This window comes from Martes martes (genome assembly GCF_963455335.1).
Source record: "Martes martes genome assembly, chromosome: 6".
Taxonomy (NCBI): domain Eukaryota; kingdom Metazoa; phylum Chordata; class Mammalia; order Carnivora; family Mustelidae; genus Martes; species Martes martes.
This window is the reverse complement of record NC_137893.1, coordinates 121,093,994-121,110,593: the sequence shown is the minus strand read 5'-3', so window position 1 is coordinate 121,110,593 and position 16,600 is coordinate 121,093,994. Positions and strand designations below refer to the sequence as shown.

Genomic DNA, 16,600 nt, shown 5'->3' with positions numbered 1-16,600 from the left:
TTCTTGTGGCGCCGGCAGCCATTGGACCGGAGGGCAGCGAATGGGGTCGAGCCGGCTACCGCGCATGCCCGGGGCAGGGCCCCGCCTCCCTGCGCCGTGCGGCTCGCGGGTCACTTTCCGGGGTCGTAGTCGCTGCTTCCCTTGGCTCCTGGGGCCGCGGGGCGCCCTGGGATAGCGGCGGGCTAGCCCGGTGAGCGCGCGCCGGAGCTGCCTCCGGAGGGGTGGGAGGCGCCGCCGCCGGGATCCACGCGGTGCGACGGGCTGGGAGGGCCGGGCGGAGTAGGCCCAGGGGTAGCGCGAGACTCCTTGCGGGTTTCCCTCTCGGGCGCCCTGAGGTCGACTGTCTCCCAGAATGCCTGAGTTCTTTCCCCGCCTGTGTGTCGGCGGTCAGCCACAGTCGCCGATGCAGAGGTTTGAGGGCGGCAGACTCCCGACACCGTGCCCTCTGGCCCTCACTAGAAAGCGTCGTGTGGGAGGGGGTAGACAGAAAAAAGGCCAGTGCTAGTAGAAGGCAGGCACCACGCAGCCACATCTCTTAATGTGCTCTATCTGGAACAGATATTGGCCCTTTTCAAGCACTCCTGATGCCTCATTTGCTTTTGGGCTATTTTCGATCACCAGTCTGGGGGCTGAGGCCCTTAGAGGGCCTCCCCAGGTTCCGTGCCCTCTCTACCCACTCAAAGCCCCATGGATCCTCCATTTCCCGAAGGAACCATGAAGCCAAACAGAAGCGCCAGCGAGAGAAGCAGGCGGCGCTGGAGGCTGGGATATCCCGAAAGAACAAGGTTAGGGGTCAGCTTGTCCTTGGTTCTTTGAGAAAACTTTGGAGGGGGCTGGAAGAGACTGGTTGGATTCAGATGCCTGGCGTATGCTGGAAATTGTATTTCCCCACCCCCGCTTTTTGGTCATTCTTTCCAGTCACCTGCAGAATCCAGTAAGGCCTGGACTCCCAAGGAGGTAGTGTTGTATGAAACCCCCACGGAACCGGGTGAAAAGAAAGGTAATTCGGGAACTTGCCTATTCACTCACATGTTTGTTGCCCACTTGGGATGCTGAAATGCAGCCCAGGAACAAAGTTCAGGACTTAGTGGAGCTCTCCTCTGCTGCTGCAGATGTCTCCCGGCTTCTGCCTCCTGCATACAGCCCTCAATATGTTGAGGCTGCCTGGTACTCTTGGTGGGTGCGAGAGGGCTTCTTCAAACCAGAGTATCAGGTTAGTACCTGGAAGGGAGGGATACTAAATGGTCCCCAGGACAGAATGGCCATTGAGCTTGGGTGGGCACAACTGAGCCTCAGAGTCTAGAGCTTATAGCCAGTCTGCCCAATAAAATGGGAGAGCTTGTCTTCACCCCTGGTGTCCAAAGGGTTTTCTTGGCAGGTTTTTCCCTTTCCTGTTACTTGCTGGTTTATCTTTCCTGCAGTTCTTTCCGCCTTGGGGACACCAGAGGGTGCTATTCCCCCAGGTAATACCCAGTCATCTCTTCCTCTTTGACGTTTCCACTTTATAGAGCAAGCTGCCTCAGGCTACAGGGGAGACCTTCTCCATGTGTATCCCACCTCCCAATGTCACTGGCTCCCTACATATCGGGCATGCACTGACGGTGGCCATACAGGATGCCCTGGTGCGCTGGTGAGAGGGGTTGGGGATGCTTGCTTTCCTGAAGGGGAAGGAGGAAGTGAGGTAGTGTGGAAGCATTGAGAATAAACACACAAGCTCAGGGGTTCACGTGAGGGTGTTTGTTTTGCAGGCACCGGATGTGTGGGGATCAGGTGCTGTGGGTTCCTGGCTCAGATCATGCAGGAATTGCTACACAAGTATGCATTTTGCCACTTTGCCCTTTTGTTGGCTGGAGGAGAGTTTTCCCAAAGTTATCTGATTCTCTGTTCATTTGCCTCCTAATCTTACTATAGGCTGTGGTGGAGAAGCAACTGTGGAAGGAGAGAGGAGTGAGGAGACACGAGCTGAGCCGGGAAGAATTCCTTAGGGAGGTGTGGAAGTGGAAGGAGGAGTGAGTACCATGGGTGGAGGTAGAGGGGCCGAGGTGGCAGGCTTGGGCCCTGCTTCCCAGCTGTTCTCCCTGACTCGATGGGCTCTTCCCATCCAGCCCTAACCTCCCTCAGAGAGGGGAACTCTGGGTTCCTTTAGCTTTCAGCAGGGTCCCCAAGCTGTCTCTCTGTGTGTTATATATATATATATATATATATATATATATATTTATATTAATGCACATTTGTGGGTGTGGACATGCATGTATGTTTTTTGTCTACTTATCCCATGTTTCCTTACCTTTCACCATCTCTTCTACTTACCTATTCCTCCTCTCCATTTGCTTGAAATTACTCTCATTCTTACAGGTCTGTTACCACGTACCACTTTCTCTGTAAAGCTTCTTTTGGTTTTTCCCAAATTAGCTGCCCCCTCCTCTGTTACCATAGAACTTTATGCTTTGTTTTAAGTGTACTCTACATCCAGTGTGGGGCTTGAACTCATTGCCTCGAGATCCAGAATCATGTGCTCCACCAACTGAGCCAACCAGGCACCGCAGAACTTTATACTTGTTTAATGCCACAGAAGTTCCCTGCTGAGTTTGTGTGTCTGTCTCCATTGGCTTCTAGAGGCTAGATCAATGCCATACTCCAATACCTGGTAGTATCACTGGGCCTGATACATAGTTGGTGCTCAGAACAAGTTTGCTGACTAAAATCTGTCTGGGCACAGGAAAGGTGGAGAGATCAGTGAGCAACTCCAAGCTCTGGGGGCCTCCCTGGACTGGGACCGAGAGTGCTTCACTATGGATGCTGTGAGTGCTCTATGCCTTGCTCCCTGTGGGTATTGAGGCAGTGTCTAGAGACAGGTGTGGGCAGGCAGGATGCTGTGTGTGTTGGGGGTAGTAGTAGGGAGGGAATGCCTGGGTCCCTGAGTGGGATGATGGGCTAAGAAGGGGCTGTTGGGTAGAGACGCTGAGGTCATTTCCTAGGGCTCCTCGGTGGCTGTGACTGAAGCTTTTGTGCGACTCTACGAGGCAGGCTTGTTGTACCGGGGCCAGCAGCTTGTCAACTGGTCTTGTGCTTTAAGATCAGCCATCTCGGATATTGAGGTGAGGCAGGGGAGGAGGGCAGGTTGGGAGAGCTCCTTGGTGGGCAAAAAAAGCTCAGACTCTGCAGCCAGATGGCCAGGATTCACTGAGTCCTGCCACCTACCAGCCATGGGACCTCTGGCAGGGCATTAGCCTCTGTCACCCTCACTTTCCCCAGTCAGTTAGGGCTGATGGAAATGCCTGTGTCAGGAGGGCGTTGTGAGAATAAAACGAGAATACGTGGAAGGTGTTCAGCATGATACTGGCACACAGTGTAAGTGCTCGGTGAATGTTTCTGTAACTGTGACTGAATTGAGGGGGAGGTGGCTCCTGAATCCTTGGAGTGTCTTTAGATGGGCTGCAGGGAGCCCAGGGCAGGTGGGGAAGTGAAGATGGGAAGCCTGCAGAAAGGCTGTTCTCCAGCCCTGCTGCTTGGATTCCTCTAGGTGGAGAGCCGGCCGCTTCCCGGCCACACGGAGCTTCGACTGCCTGGCTGCCCCGGCCCTGTGTCTTTTGGCCTCCTCGTTTCTGTGGCCTTCCCTGTGGATGGAGAGCCTGGTAAGGGTAATCCTCAGAAAGGTTGCCTGCTTATCTCTGTTTTCTTGTGCATGTGTTGGGTTGATGGGACGGAACCCACAAACCCATTTCCCACGTGGCCTGGTGGGAGGCACGTAAGGAACCTTGGGTAGTATTTGCATTCTCGTGGGCATTTATTCTGGGTATTCTGTGGCACGTGAGAAAAGTGCACCTGGTACTTGCCTGTCGGAAGCTTAGCATCATTCTACAGGAGGCTGCTACTCTGAAAGAGAAGAAAAATCAATTCTGAAGTGTGATTTGAATAGTAAGTGCTTGGAAGAATTCAGAGAAAGCAAAGAAGGATTAGCTGGCATAGACGGAGGACATATCCCAAGGAAGGGCTGGTGCTTGCCCCAGAGAAAGCACAGCATTTGTGATTAGGGTCTCGAGAACTCTCAGTGTTTTCTGGGCACCATGTAAGGATTCTGGTTGCTTTTATTCATGATCTACCTGTTTCTCCCATACACAATTTTGAGAAATTCCTTAGCACCAGACAGCCTCCCAGGCTTCTGGTCATCAGCTTACATGGAAACCCCCGGCTCCTAATTTTCTCTAGTTGCTCCTGGGGGCCTGCTCAACCTTGACAGGTTCTCGCCTCCTCCCTTTTCGGGTTCTTCTGGCTCCAGTTATGGGAGTGAGGGGCCATGGCAATGACCAGTGTTGAGTGCTTGACTTTTGTCTTCAGAAGCAGAGATTGTAGTGGGAACCACAAGGCCAGAGACATTGCCTGGAGATGTGGCTGTGGCTGTTCATCCCGACGACTCCCGATACACGGTAACACACAGTGTGCTCTCTGCCACTCGCTTGTCTCCCTCATAGCTTTCTTTTCCTGTCCTTTTTGATAGTAGCTCCTTCTTTCCTTCAGTTTCATCTTCCTAAGACTTTTCTCGTGTCAGCTCTCCAGTGTCTCTGACTATATGCCTTTCTTTTCTTGATGTTCTATTTTTTCTCTAGTTCAGTGGTTGATAAATTATGGCCCATGGGCCAAATCCATCCCATTGCCTGTTTTTGTATGATACGCACTTGCCTGTTTACACATTATCTGCAGCCGGGTATCGTGACCTCACTGCTGCAGTGGCAGAGCAGAGTAATTGTGCAGAGACTGAATTTGCCTCTTGGCCTGCAAAGGCTAAAATACACCCTGGCCTCTTAAGAAAAAGTTTATTGACCACTGCTCTAGCAATTTACCTTCTGGTTTTCACCCTATTATTCCCAGGGTTCTCACTCTCAGCCCAGACCTTTGCACTCCACATGTGTGCCTGTCCTTGATCTCGCTCCCTTCCTTTCAGCATTTGCATGGGCGACAGCTTCGTCACCCCTTGACTGGGCAGCTTCTCCCCCTCATCACAGACTCTGCTGTTCAGCCACATGTGGGCACAGGTAGGTGGAGGTCATGGAAAGGCAAGTAGGCTGGGGATTCTAGAGGAGTGCGTAGCACCAGGAAGAGGAAAGGAGGGGAGAGTAGTCTCAGTGGATAGTGAGACAAGAAGGAGGCATGGACCGAGAAGAGAAGGGAGGGATGGGGGCATGGGCAATGACAGAACCGCTGGAAAAGGTGAGGGGTCAGTGCTCACGGTGGTTCTTCTCTCCCAGGGGCAGTGAAGGTGACTCCGGCGCATAGCCCTGCTGATGCTGAGCTGGGGGCCCGGCACAGCTTGAGCCCCCTGAGTGTCATTGCAGAGGATGGGACCATGACCTCCCTTTGTGGGGACTGGCTGCAGGTGGTATTGGCCTCAGTGTCACCCCATTCTTTGGGGGCACTCTCTGCCTTTTCTCACCTCCTGCCCTCTCTCACTTTCTTGTTTTTTTAGCAACCTTTACCCTTTATTGTTGCCATCATCTCCCCAGGGTCTTCACCGATTTGTGGCCCGAGAGAAGATTATGTCTGCGTTGAGGGAGCGGGGCCTGTTCCGAGGCCTCCAGAACCACCCCATGGTGCTTCCTATTTGCAGGTAACCCCATTTTAACTCTTTTTACATAGGACTTCTGGAAGGGAGTGAATAAAGCTGAAGAGGGCAAGAGGGTGGGCTCTGTACCCCTTTGTGAGGGAACAGAAGTTCTGTGTCAGTTTTATTTGCTGCTCTATTCTCGGTTCTGAGGGCCTGGCGTGTAGTAGGGTCCCATGTCCCTTGGGGGAAAAGCACAGAACCCAAGGAGCAGCACACTCAGCCTGTCTCTTTCTCAGCCGTTCTGGGGATGTGGTTGAATACCTACTGAAGAGCCAGTGGTTTGTCCGCTGCCAGGAGATGGGGGACCGAGCTGCGCAGGTGAGGCTGCAGTGTGCGGAAGAGGCCAGCGCCTTGGGTGGCAGGAACTCCCTGCAAACTGGAATGAAGAAACAGGGAGGCTGAGGCTTCCTGATCCACAGACCTCTGGCCTTAGCATTTGAGAGGACAGCTGTGGGATGGAGGCAGGGTGGCCTAGGTGGGGCTGGCTCATCTCCCACTCAAACCCAGAAGCTCCTCGGGAGCCTTGGGAGGTCCTTTCTGAGTAACAGCACCACCTCAGAGGCAGCTTGTCCCATCTGGGAGGGTACAGGTGCAGGAAGCGAAGCACTGTCTGAGAGCCTTTTTCTCCAGGCTGTGGAGTCAGGGGCTCTGGAGCTCAGTCCATCCTTCCACCAGAAGAACTGGCAGCACTGGTTTTCCCACATCGGGTAAGGGTGAGGGGAGCTCTGTGGAGGTGGGGTGGGGCGATGCCCTGCTTATGCCAAGGAGTTACTGACGTCCTTCCCGCAGGGACTGGTGTGTCTCCCGGCAGCTGTGGTGGGGCCATCAGATTCCCGCCTACCTGGTGGTGGAGGGGCACACAAAGGTTGGTAGGTGGAAGAGGATGGGAGGGCTGGGCGTGGTGGAGGGAGAAATAGCCATAGCACAGGAGTCAGAGGACTTCCAGGGCCAGTCCCGGCTCCCTGCCTTTCCTTGACTTCATGCCCTTAGTCATGTCACCCACCATGTGGTCAGAGCTCCCGAGCTGGACCTTCTTCCTCCCACTGCCAGAGGGAGCCAGCCGTTCCTAGATCACATGGGAGAATGTGAAACTCAGTGATGTTTCTTTCACACCTGGATGGTGTTACTCTTCCTCACTCTCCTCTACCCCTTACTTTTTCTGTAGGGTGATAAGGGAGACTGTTGGGTGGTTGGGCGGACAGAGGCCGAGGCCAGAAAAATAGCTGCAGAACTGACAGGGAAACCAGGGGCAGAGCTGACCCTGCAGAGGGGTGAGTGTCTGGGTTGTGGAGGGCAGGGGTGGGCGGCTGGGCTGTTGGGGAGCAGATCCTGAGGTGGAGGAGGTGGGGTTGGGAAAGTTGAGAATGGGGCAGAGGGCCTGATAGTGGTGTCTGCTTGGGGGGACGGGTACAGGGATGGGGGGATTGGGCTGGAAAGATGCACAGCAGTGGGCTTGAGGTTCCACCTGCCCCATTCCCTGTTCTGTTTCCCAGATCCTGATGTCCTGGACACATGGTTCTCTTCAGCTCTTTTTCCCTTTGCTGCCCTGGGTTGGCCCCAAGAGGTGAGACGTGTTGTGAGGAAGAGAGTGAAGGTGGGGATGATAAAATAAAGACGTTGCTCCCCCAAGAACCTTGAGGAGAGCTACAGGCACAGAGCTTGGCTTCTCATTTCTTCTCTTTTTCTCTAGACCCCAGACCTCGCTTGTTTCTACCCCCTGTCACTTTTGGAAACGGGCAGTGACCTTCTGTTGTTCTGGGTGGGCCGCATGGTCATGTTGGGGACCCAGCTCACAGGGCAGCTCCCCTTCAGCAAGGTAATGGCCCTTCAGTGCCCAGCCCCTCTCTTTGACCCCCCAGTTTTCCTTAACTCTCGTTTTCTCTTCTAACCCCTGTTGTGCTGTTGTCTGTGGTTTCAATTCCTTTTCCCTGATTTGCTACCTCCTCTAACCCCTGATGCACAGAGGCATCTTCCAGGGAAATCACCTCTAGGGAAAGGCTCCCCCAGCTCCTCTGCTGACTCCCTCTATGCCCCCAGGTGCTCCTTCATTCCATGGTTCGGGACAGGCAGGGCCGGAAGATGAGCAAGTCCCTGGGGAATGTGTTGGACCCACGAGACATCATCCATGGAGTGGACCTGCAGGTCAGGATGAAGAGTTTTGTGAAGGATGGCATTTGTGGGGGAGACAGGAGCTTGAGGAGAGGGGCCAGCTGGAAGGGATAGTGGCTGGGACCCTTGTAGGGGCAGGGTCCCTGACCAAGGCCACTGAAGTCCTTATACATCCCAGGTGCTGCAGGCAAAGCTGAGGGATGGGAACTTGGACTCCACAGAGCTGGCGATCGCGACTGCGGCACAAGTGAGTCACAAGCTTCTGCCTCTCTCAGCCTCAAGCTCGTGGCCGCCGGTCTCCTGCGTAGCCCAGGCTTCTGGCCTAGCAGCTGCATAGACATTGGCCACCCCTCCTCTCCCTCTGATTGCAGAGAAAGGACTTCCCTCACGGGATCCCTGAGTGTGGGACAGATGCCCTGCGATTTGCCTTGTGCTCCCATGGGGCCTTGGGTAAGCCTGGGTGAGGGAGGGGCTAGGGCTGTAGGCCCCACGATAGAGGGGTGGGCCAGGACTCCCTGTGCCACTGCCACCCACGTGCACGCTCCCCCCTCCCTCTCCCTCCCAGGGGGCGACTTGAACCTGTCTGTCTCTGAGGTCCTGAGTTCCCGGCATTTCTGCAACAAAATCTGGAATGCCCTGCGCTTTATCCTCAGTGCCTTAGGGGAGAAATTCGTACCCCAACCTGCAGAGGAGGTAAGAGAATAAGAGAGGCTTGAAGGGCAGAATCATCAGGTGTCTGGGGGTTGAAGATGGGATTTGGAGGAAAAGGAGATGGGAGTCAGTCATCCCGTCCTGAAGTCCTCTTCTGCCCGCAGCTGTCCCCCTCGTCCCCCATGGACGCCTGGATCCTGAGCCGTCTTGCCCATACTGCCCAGGAGTGTGAGCGAGGCTTCCTTGCTCGAGAGCTCTCACTTATCACCCATGCCCTACACCACTTCTGGCTCCACAACCTCTGTGATGTCTACTTGGTAAGTCAGACTGGGGCCACAGTGTTTCATTGCTCCCTGCATACCTACTTCCTGTTCCCCTTGGGATCGGGTTCCCTGGCAGAGAACTCTTTTTTTTTTTAATGTTAAATATTTACAGAATCATTTTTTTAAAAGATTACTTACTTATTTATTTGAGGGAGAGAGTGAAGGAGAGAGCATGAGCAAAGGGAGAGTCAGAGAGGGAGAAGCAGACTCCCCACCGAGCAAGGAGCCCTATGTAGGCCTCTGTGAGGGACTCCATGCTGTTGCACTCCAGGATAATGACCTGAGCTGAAGGCAGATGAGACACTGAGACACCCAGGCGCCCCTCTGTCTTTCTGATAGGCAAAAAAACTCAGTGCTTTGCTTTCAAAACTAGGCAAACCACGCTGACAGTTTTATCCCCTTTCCCACCCCTGAGAATCCCTGCCATAGATTTCCACTTTTCATTTGCTCCAAAGTGTGTTCTGGGACAACCAGTGGTGTCCAATATGCTGTGTGCTCCTGCCTGTGTTTACCCACAGCATTTTCCACGGGCAGGGCAGCAAATGTGTGGGGAAAGGATGTGGTCGTGGCTTTGGCCTGCCCCCGACCCTATGGCTTCTTCCCTAGGAGGCTGTGAAGCCAGTGCTGTCGCACTCACCCCGTTCTCCAGACCCCCCTCAGGTCCTGTTCTCCTGTGCTGATGTCGGTCTCCGCCTCCTCGCCCCACTCATGCCCTTCCTGGCTGAAGAGCTCTGGCAGAGGCTGCCCCCCAGGCCTGGCGGCAGCTCTGCCCCTAGCATCTGTGTTGCTCCCTACCCCACTGCCCACAGCCTGGTGAGTCCCATGGGAACGGGACCACGGGTGAAGGGGTGGGGAGCAGTCTTCTCAAAGGGTGTGGTGCTGTGGGGTCACGGCTCTACTTTAGAATCTTTAGGAGGATGAGTTGTTCCTGCAGGGCTGTGGCGGGGGCAGTCTTAGCCCAGTGGGCAAGAGCAGGACCACACTGCTGTGTGACTGTGCCTCAGTTCCCCATCTTTAGCCACGGTTGTGATGAGGATTAGATGTTAGTCCTAGGATGGCCCCCAAATGCCTGCGGTTTTAAGCTTTAATAATGTCAGAAAGATAAATGCCGTAAGCTCATCCCCAAATGATTTAAAGTTTAACTATGTAAATTTTCTTATGCTTATTTGGTTCTGTGAGTTTTGAGTAATAGAGTTTAAGTTCTAACTTACTTCTGGTTGTTTGCCATCTTTGATGAGAACAGTTAACAGATATCAACCACAGCCGCCAGCTGAGACCTGCTTAGGTGGTGCCCCAGGTTTTGCTTGAGGTGGTGAATTCTGTGTGTGGTGGGGAGGACAGATTCTGTTGCCCTAAGCAGACTGGGGTGTGCAGGTGTGGGACAGAGCCAGGAGAGTTGCTGCTGAGTGTCCCGGGAGCCTGCTTGTCAGCTCTGGGTCTTCATCTGCAGGAGCACTGGCGCCAGCTGGAGCTGGAGCAGCACTTCTCCCGGGTCCAGGAGGCTGTGCAGGCACTGAGGGCTCTCCGAGCCACATACCAGCTCACCAAGGCCCAGCCCCGAGGTGAGCTGGGTTCTGGGTCCCTAAGTCCTGCAGAAAGAGGGAGCTGGCAGAGGAGCCTGGGGGAGCCTGGAGGGCAGAGTCCAGAGTTAGGAGGTGCAGGATGGGCAGGGAAGCAGGATCTTGTGGTTTGACCCTGACAGTTTCCCTTTCTTCCTTAGTGCTGCTGCAGAGCTCAGAGCCTGGAGAGCAGAGCCTCTTTGAGGCCTTCCTGGAGCCCTTGGGCACCCTGGGCCGCTGTGGAGCCGTGGGCCTCTTACCCCCAGGTGTTGCGGCGCCTTCCGGGTGGGCCCAGGCCCCACTCAGTGACACCACTCAGGTGTACATGGAGCTGCAGGTGCCCAGAGGAGATTGGAGGAGGAAGGGAGAGATTGAAAGGATATTGGGAGGAGGGCAAGGGGCGGGCTCCGTAAAAGTGAGGAGGGCTCCTGAGAATGGGGTGGACAGAGGTATTGCACAGGCTGCAGGTGAAGCAGAGCTGCGGGTGGTGCAGAGAGAAACCTGAACCCTCGATGTTCTCCCGCAGGGCCTGGTGGACCCCCAGACCCATCTGTCTCTGCTAGCTGCCCGAAGACACAAGTTGCAGAAGCAGCTTGATGGCCTCATGGCCTGGACCCCATCAGAGGCAGAGGCGGAGACTAAGAGGCAGCAGAGGGTGAGGCTGGAGGCCTGACTCCCTGTAGGCACGTGGGCTGGAGGGTGTGGGCCTTATATCTGGATCCTCACCTGCTGCTCTTCTCGTCTAGCTTTCTTCCCTCCAGCTGGACTTGTCAAAGCTGGACAAGGCGGCCTCTCACCTCCGGCAGCTGATGGATGCATGTCCTGGCCCTGGGGAGCTCTGAGCACCAGCTCACTCTTGGGGAGAAAAAAACCTGCCTTTGGGGACAAACATCTGGCAGCTGTCAGGGCATTGATGGCGCCTCTGAGACTATGTGGCTCACCTCTCTCATAAATGGGGAAACAGATTGGCTTGGTCGGTGTCACTGGGTGTCCTCGAGATGCTGACATTCTTGCCCAGCCTCCCTCCTATGCAGTCCCACCTGGAAATTTAGGAATGAGATAAACTTTTAAAATCCCAAACATTACTGTCTGTGGTCCTTTTATCCCTCTTCCCGTAGTGGTGACTTTCTTGCCTCTCAGTTGTTCCCTGAGACTTTGGTCTAGGAAATGAGGGGGGCAGCTTCTTAGCCCTGGACTCTGGGCTGCAGTGGAAGTGTGTATGCTTGGGATGCCTGCCTTACTGGAAGAGAGAGGCACTTCGTAGGAGGATCTGGGTACAGTGACTTGGGTTCTACCTACTTCTTTGAATTATTGCCAGTGCCTTGGCTTCTGCAGGCCCTTCCTCCTCACCAGGTGGAAGCTCCCCTGTTTCCTTGGCCTTATCTTGGGGGCTGCTGGAGAGAAGTAGGTACTTCCTGTAGGCCCAAGGGGCTGCAGGGTGCACTGAGGCTGGAGTGCTGCTCCCATTCTGTGTCCGTGACACCAGGGTGTCCACATGTACGTCCCCACAGATAAAGACACCCACCCACCCACCGTGAACATCTCATGTCATCCCCTTGGAATTCAGGGGCCTGCTTCTTACACGTCCCAGTTATATTCTGTCCAGCAGCTCTGAGTAGCTACTATTTATGGTGGGCCTATCAGGGTCTGGGTCTTCAGTGATGCCATTGAGAACCTCATGGTAGATGTTTGCTCCATTTTGGAAATGAAGAAATGTGCTCCGAGAATAAAAGCAACTTGTCCCAAATATCAACTGGGATTCAACCCAGTAAACAGGTACAGTTCTTTTTGGCCAGTATAAGCAAGCTTCATATAGAATGGTGGCTTAGGCAAAGTGGACGTTTCTTCTGGGCAGAGGTAGGGCAGGGCTCTGCAGAAATGGAGGCCCACACCTCACTGAATCTGATTTTGTGCCATTCTGCTGCACTCCTTCCAACTTGGTGTCTAGGATCTGTTCCAGCTCCCATCCTCCCTCCCCCCTCCCCTGGTCCCATCCCACCTAGAAGGAAGAGGGAGAGGAGAGGAGGGCAGCAGCTTCCTGCCTTTCCCCCATTCAACAAGTACTTCTTGAGTACTTACTACTGTGTGCTCGGCCCTATTCTGGACCCTTGGATTCATCAATGAGTGAAACAGATCTTTGCTCTAGTACTTTCATTCTAGTAAAGAGAACACATGTAAATAAGTACACTGCAGTGTGTCTGAGTCATAAATGCTATGGGGAAAAAAGAGTAGACCATGGTAACGGGTGGGGAGCAGATTGTAGTATTAAGTAGGGGGTCAGGGTAGAACTCATTGTAAAAGTGAGATTAAGCAAGGACTTGCCGGAGTTGTAGGAATTAGCCAAGTAGGATGTGTGAGAGGGAAGGGCCAGAGCAAAACTAAGACGCGAGCATTCCCCGAGTACTCAAAAGGGTAACAAGGAGACCAATGTTGGGGGCAAGAGCAGGGGTAAATTCCATTGTGGGGTAGGGGGTTGGGAAGGCTTGAGGCAGACCATCCAGAGCTATGCTGTCCAAAATGGTTGCCACTTAACTAATTAAAATGAAATACAACTAAACATTCACCTTGGTCACACTAGCCACATTTCAAGTGTTTGATAGCCACATGTAGCTAGTGTCTACCATATTGGTCAGTGCAGGTCAGTCTTGGAAGAGAGATTTTTGAGAAAAGAATAAGGAAATCACAGCCTGGTGATCCTGGGCCCTGAGATCTAGGAATCAGGTTAAGGAGCAGTTAGCTGTTTGCTCCTCCAGTCTTTTGGATATCCAGACATCCAGTCTCCCAGCTTGGTTAGGGACTTATACCAGACCCATTGGGGCTCACCTGCCCACTGGTGCAGGCTAGGAGCAAGTCATGAAACACTGGGGCCCTTTGTGGCTCCCAGCTGTTTCTCTCTAGAAGAGACCCTGCTGGTCCCAGGACAATTGTAGAGAAAACTAGAGGAATTTTGTTTAGCAGGTTTTTGTTTTTGTTTTTGTTTTTTAATTCCCCCATTTATATGGAGCCAGGCCTTCACCTCCCTCCAAAGGAGTCAGCATCTAATTTCACATGGTGGTGATGGTGTGTAGGTGGGAACTATGATAGGCAGGAGTGAGAACTATGGAGAACAGGAAATGATTACATTAATACTCCCAAATGGTCAGGTTTGGGCTGCATGCTTGCATTTTGAGAGAGGTGGTAAGAAGTCAAGATAATCTTGGGTGAGGAGTCAGATGAGTGCCTGTGTCAAGACTATCAGGAGAAGGAGGACCCTGGACCCCTGAGGAGACGAGGATTATGTTGGGACTAGGGTTCTACCTTAACCACCCCTACTGCTGATTCCTACTGATCTGACGTGTCCTAAATGGCTGATGCATGTAATCCTCCCAGGAGTGCAAGCAGTGGGTACCATCAGTCATCCCCATGTTGCCTGTGAAGAAATGGAGGCACCAAGAAGATAAGAAATTTACCTAGGACTCAAGTGCAGGCCTATGGGACTGAATGTCCTCAGAGTCAGCCAGTACGAGCTCTGCTCCCCCACCCACCCCATCCTCCCCACCTGCCCTCTTCCCCACCACTTACACCAGGCTGGCCATCTCCTCACAGGTGGAATCTCCCATCTCCCACTGGGGCTGCCTCCCACCCCTACCTCCTACCCTAACTGACCTGTGTGGAGTCACACAGGTTCTGTCCACATTGCTGTCTGGGCTCCTGAGCTCCCAGCCCCAAAGCTGAAGCAAAGAGAGATGAAATGGAAATCTTGCTTAAACCAAGGCATTTGTCTGGTGTTGGACCTGTCTGCTGCTGATGGCCCTCAAGTGACTTACCCTTGGTAAGCCCCAGTCCTCACCTGTAAATTTCAAGACTGCTGCGAGCATTGAAATGGGAAAGCATTGAGCCTGGAACAAAGTAAGAATTCCATACAGGCTTCTTTGCTTTATTTCTAGGTGTTATGAGGATCTCAGCTTAATTGTTAGTTCACGCACATGGGTATATGAGTGTGGTATGTGTGTCCCCAAACAGTTAATTCCCCAGATTCTTTCTAGGCCTTTCACACTGGTGTTGAGGGACAGGATGTCTGTCCTGGAACCCCTCTGCTTAATAAGGGGGAGAGTCAGAGACTTTAGTGTCCCAATTCCGTTTTCTTTCTTTCTTTCTTTCTTTTTTTTTTTTAGGTTTTATTTATTTATTTGACAGAGAGCATGCACACAAGCAGGGAGAGTGGCAGGCAGAGGGAGAGAGAGAGAAGCAGACTTCCTGCTGAGCAGGAAGCCCCATGTGGGACTCGACCCCAGGACCCCGGGATCATGACCTGAGCTCAAGGCAGACACTTAATCAACAGAGCCATCCAATTCCATTTTCCTGTTGGACTTCTGCTCATGAACACACAAAGGCAGGTCATTGATTTCACATTTACTGCCCCTCAGCAGGGTTAGGGCATCCCTTTTGTACCTTGGTGGCCAAATGCCTGGGCCAAGGGAGGTACACAGGTTTTGACTGTTCTCAGACTTTGCACATGACGTGGAGTGGGGATCCTGCATGATGGAGGGTGACATTGGTCCCTGATGGGAGGTGGAAGAGGAGGCAGAGCTGGGGGAGAGAAAAGGTTAGAGGGAAAAGTGTAAGATGGCTCCCACTCAACCCTTGGTGGTGGCCAAACATCAGCAGAGACGGCCCACACTGAGTCAGAAACACACTTTGGGGTCATGCAGCCCTCTATCCCCTCCCAAAGAACTACCTTCTCGAGCAATTCCAGGAAGCTGGAGTCATAGGAGAAATTTGCTAGAAAGGAGTCCTTCAGCTTCAGCTGCAAAATCATTCCTGGCCCTAGGGATCCAAAAACAGAGTTTAGGGCCCAGTGATTAGGGCCATATTCCCTCAGAGACACACGTACCTCTTCCCCTACACCCCCCACCCCCAGACCCTTTTCCCTGACAATGGCCTTCCAGAACCTATCGATGCAGGGGTTCAACCCCAGACTGAGAGCTCAGAACTGGGTGCCCTGTCCCTCTCACCCTCCTCTTTGGCCTCTTCCTCCCATGAGCACCCAGGCCTCACGCCATCCCGCCCTCACCTGTTGTTCCCTGTGAGCTGCCCAGGAGAGTCAGGAAGAGAAAGAAGGGCATCCTGGCCCCCATTGTGGCCACCTTGCTTTTTGCTTCCCTGATGGAAGAGCTGTCTGAAGCTCTGGCTGGGCTCTCCTTACCAGGCCTGCCTTTCTACACTCCACTCAATCCTTAAGCCCAGGTGTTTGGGGGAAAATGGGAGAGGGAAGCTGGGTAACTGGATTTTCTAGTTCTCCCAATAAGGCTTGAGGACCCAGGAGAGGGCCATTCAGTGGGCTGTTGAGGAAAATAGAAAGTGGTTCCCTTTCCTCAATCCTGTGCCCCCCCTTTCCCTATATCTGGAGACTTGGGGAGGGTGCCCAGTCCTACAGAGAGGGAAGTTAAGGAGGTGTCCCTCTGTAAGTGTCTGGGCCCCACCCAAGCCTGGGCCTCTCCTTGCTCTTTAGAGATTAATGATTAACTGCAATTAATTTCCATCATTCATGCCACGAAAGGGCTCAGGAATGTGGGCCCAAAAGGGAGGGGTAGATTACACCCAAGTTTCTTTCCAAACCCAGGTATCCTGCTCCCCCAGGCACAGCGGCTTTCTAGATAAGAAATCTGGGTAAGGGGGAACCTTCGTCTTTGAATGTTTTGTTTTGATTGTTCTAAAACATCTACTCAGGTGGAAACACAAGTTTCATCAAATATCCTCCTACCCCCTGCCTTATGAACACTCATCCTCCCAATCCACAGCTATATACGCAGGCATTCTGAATGACGAAAACAAGGACAGATATGGAGGGAGAGTTTGGAACACATCTAGTTTACCATCTTTCATTACAAATTAGGAAGCTAAGGCCCAGAGAGGGCATATGACTCACTAAGGTCACCTCACAGGTTTGCAGCAGAGAGATTAGAACCCACCCCTCCATATGCCAGACATAGGGACAAGCTCAACAGATTGACACACTGGTCACATAAGCCCCCAGAACACACAAAAGCACATGCCCTTTGTCTTCCTACTTGCATGCCTGTGTATTATCGCCCTCCTCCCTGGAAGACCAGTGGGCCCAAGCACAGAGGGACGGAAGCAGTGAGACCACTGGGCAGACTCAAGGAGAGAAGCCAAAAGCAAAAGCAAGGAAATGGAGAGACGGAGGGAGACACTGTCTACACCATAAAGATAAATAAAGTGAGGCATCCAAGGACCCCCAGACTTGCACAAGAGAGCAGGCAGAGAAGAACGGAAAGAATAAATGGACAGAAAGATCAGCGGGCACCGGAGGTACGAGCAGGGGGTAGAAGGCAGGAGCACAGGCAGATGCACTG

General features: G+C 53.2%; 2 protein-coding genes across 10 annotated transcripts; one reads left to right on the top strand and one right to left on the bottom strand.

Annotated features, from left to right (window-relative positions):
- The first annotated feature begins 26 nt into the window (after positions 1-26).
- Positions 27-11,328, top strand: VARS2 (valyl-tRNA synthetase 2, mitochondrial). Of its 9 annotated transcripts, none has more exons than XM_080806756.1 (30): positions 27-190; positions 710-785; positions 919-1,000; positions 1,113-1,213; positions 1,509-1,630; positions 1,749-1,815; positions 1,912-2,009; positions 2,720-2,801; positions 2,979-3,098; positions 3,524-3,635; positions 4,339-4,427; positions 4,943-5,033; positions 5,247-5,374; positions 5,502-5,605; positions 5,839-5,920; positions 6,233-6,309; positions 6,392-6,467; positions 6,768-6,873; positions 7,096-7,166; positions 7,293-7,418; positions 7,640-7,744; positions 7,890-7,958; positions 8,083-8,161; positions 8,277-8,404; positions 8,527-8,679; positions 9,292-9,498; positions 10,136-10,247; positions 10,406-10,581; positions 10,771-10,899; positions 10,991-11,328. In XM_080806756.1, the coding sequence occupies exons 5-30, from the start codon at positions 1,545-1,547 to the stop codon at positions 11,084-11,086; spliced, it is 2,769 nt and encodes a 922-aa protein (XP_080662882.1). In that variant the 5' UTR covers positions 27-190; positions 710-785; positions 919-1,000; positions 1,113-1,213; positions 1,509-1,544; the 3' UTR covers positions 11,087-11,328. The 9 variants fall into 9 exon arrangements, 6 of the variants coding, with proteins under 6 accessions (XP_080662882.1, XP_080662878.1, XP_080662879.1 ...); XM_080806752.1 differs by having other exon boundaries at positions 76-190; positions 559-785; XR_013967021.1 differs by lacking the exon at positions 27-190 and having other exon boundaries at positions 458-785; positions 9,335-9,498.
- A 3,398-nt stretch (positions 11,329-14,726) lies between these two features.
- SFTA2 (surfactant associated 2) lies at positions 14,727-15,361 on the bottom strand (the record flags this gene model as incomplete). Its single annotated transcript, XM_080806812.1, has 3 exons — positions 14,727-14,813; positions 14,962-15,050; positions 15,298-15,361. The coding sequence occupies 3 exons, from the start codon at positions 15,359-15,361 to the stop codon at positions 14,727-14,729; spliced, it is 240 nt and encodes a 79-aa protein (XP_080662938.1).
- Positions 15,362-16,600: the final 1,239 nt, after the last annotated feature.

What these genes read in the sequence shown, in the direction of transcription:
- VARS2 (XM_080806752.1), top strand. Translation starts at nt 585, where the DNA reads ATGCCTCATTTGCTTTTGGGCTATTTTCGATCACCAGTCTGGGGGCTG. An exon ending in GGAACCGGGTGAAAAGAAAG is followed by an intron (nt 1,001 to 1,112) that starts GTAATTCGGGAA and finishes CTGCTGCTGCAG; the next exon opens with ATGTCTCCCGGCTTCTGCCT. An exon ending in TCCATGGAGTGGACCTGCAG is followed by an intron (nt 7,745 to 7,889) that starts GTCAGGATGAAG and finishes TATACATCCCAG; the next exon opens with GTGCTGCAGGCAAAGCTGAG.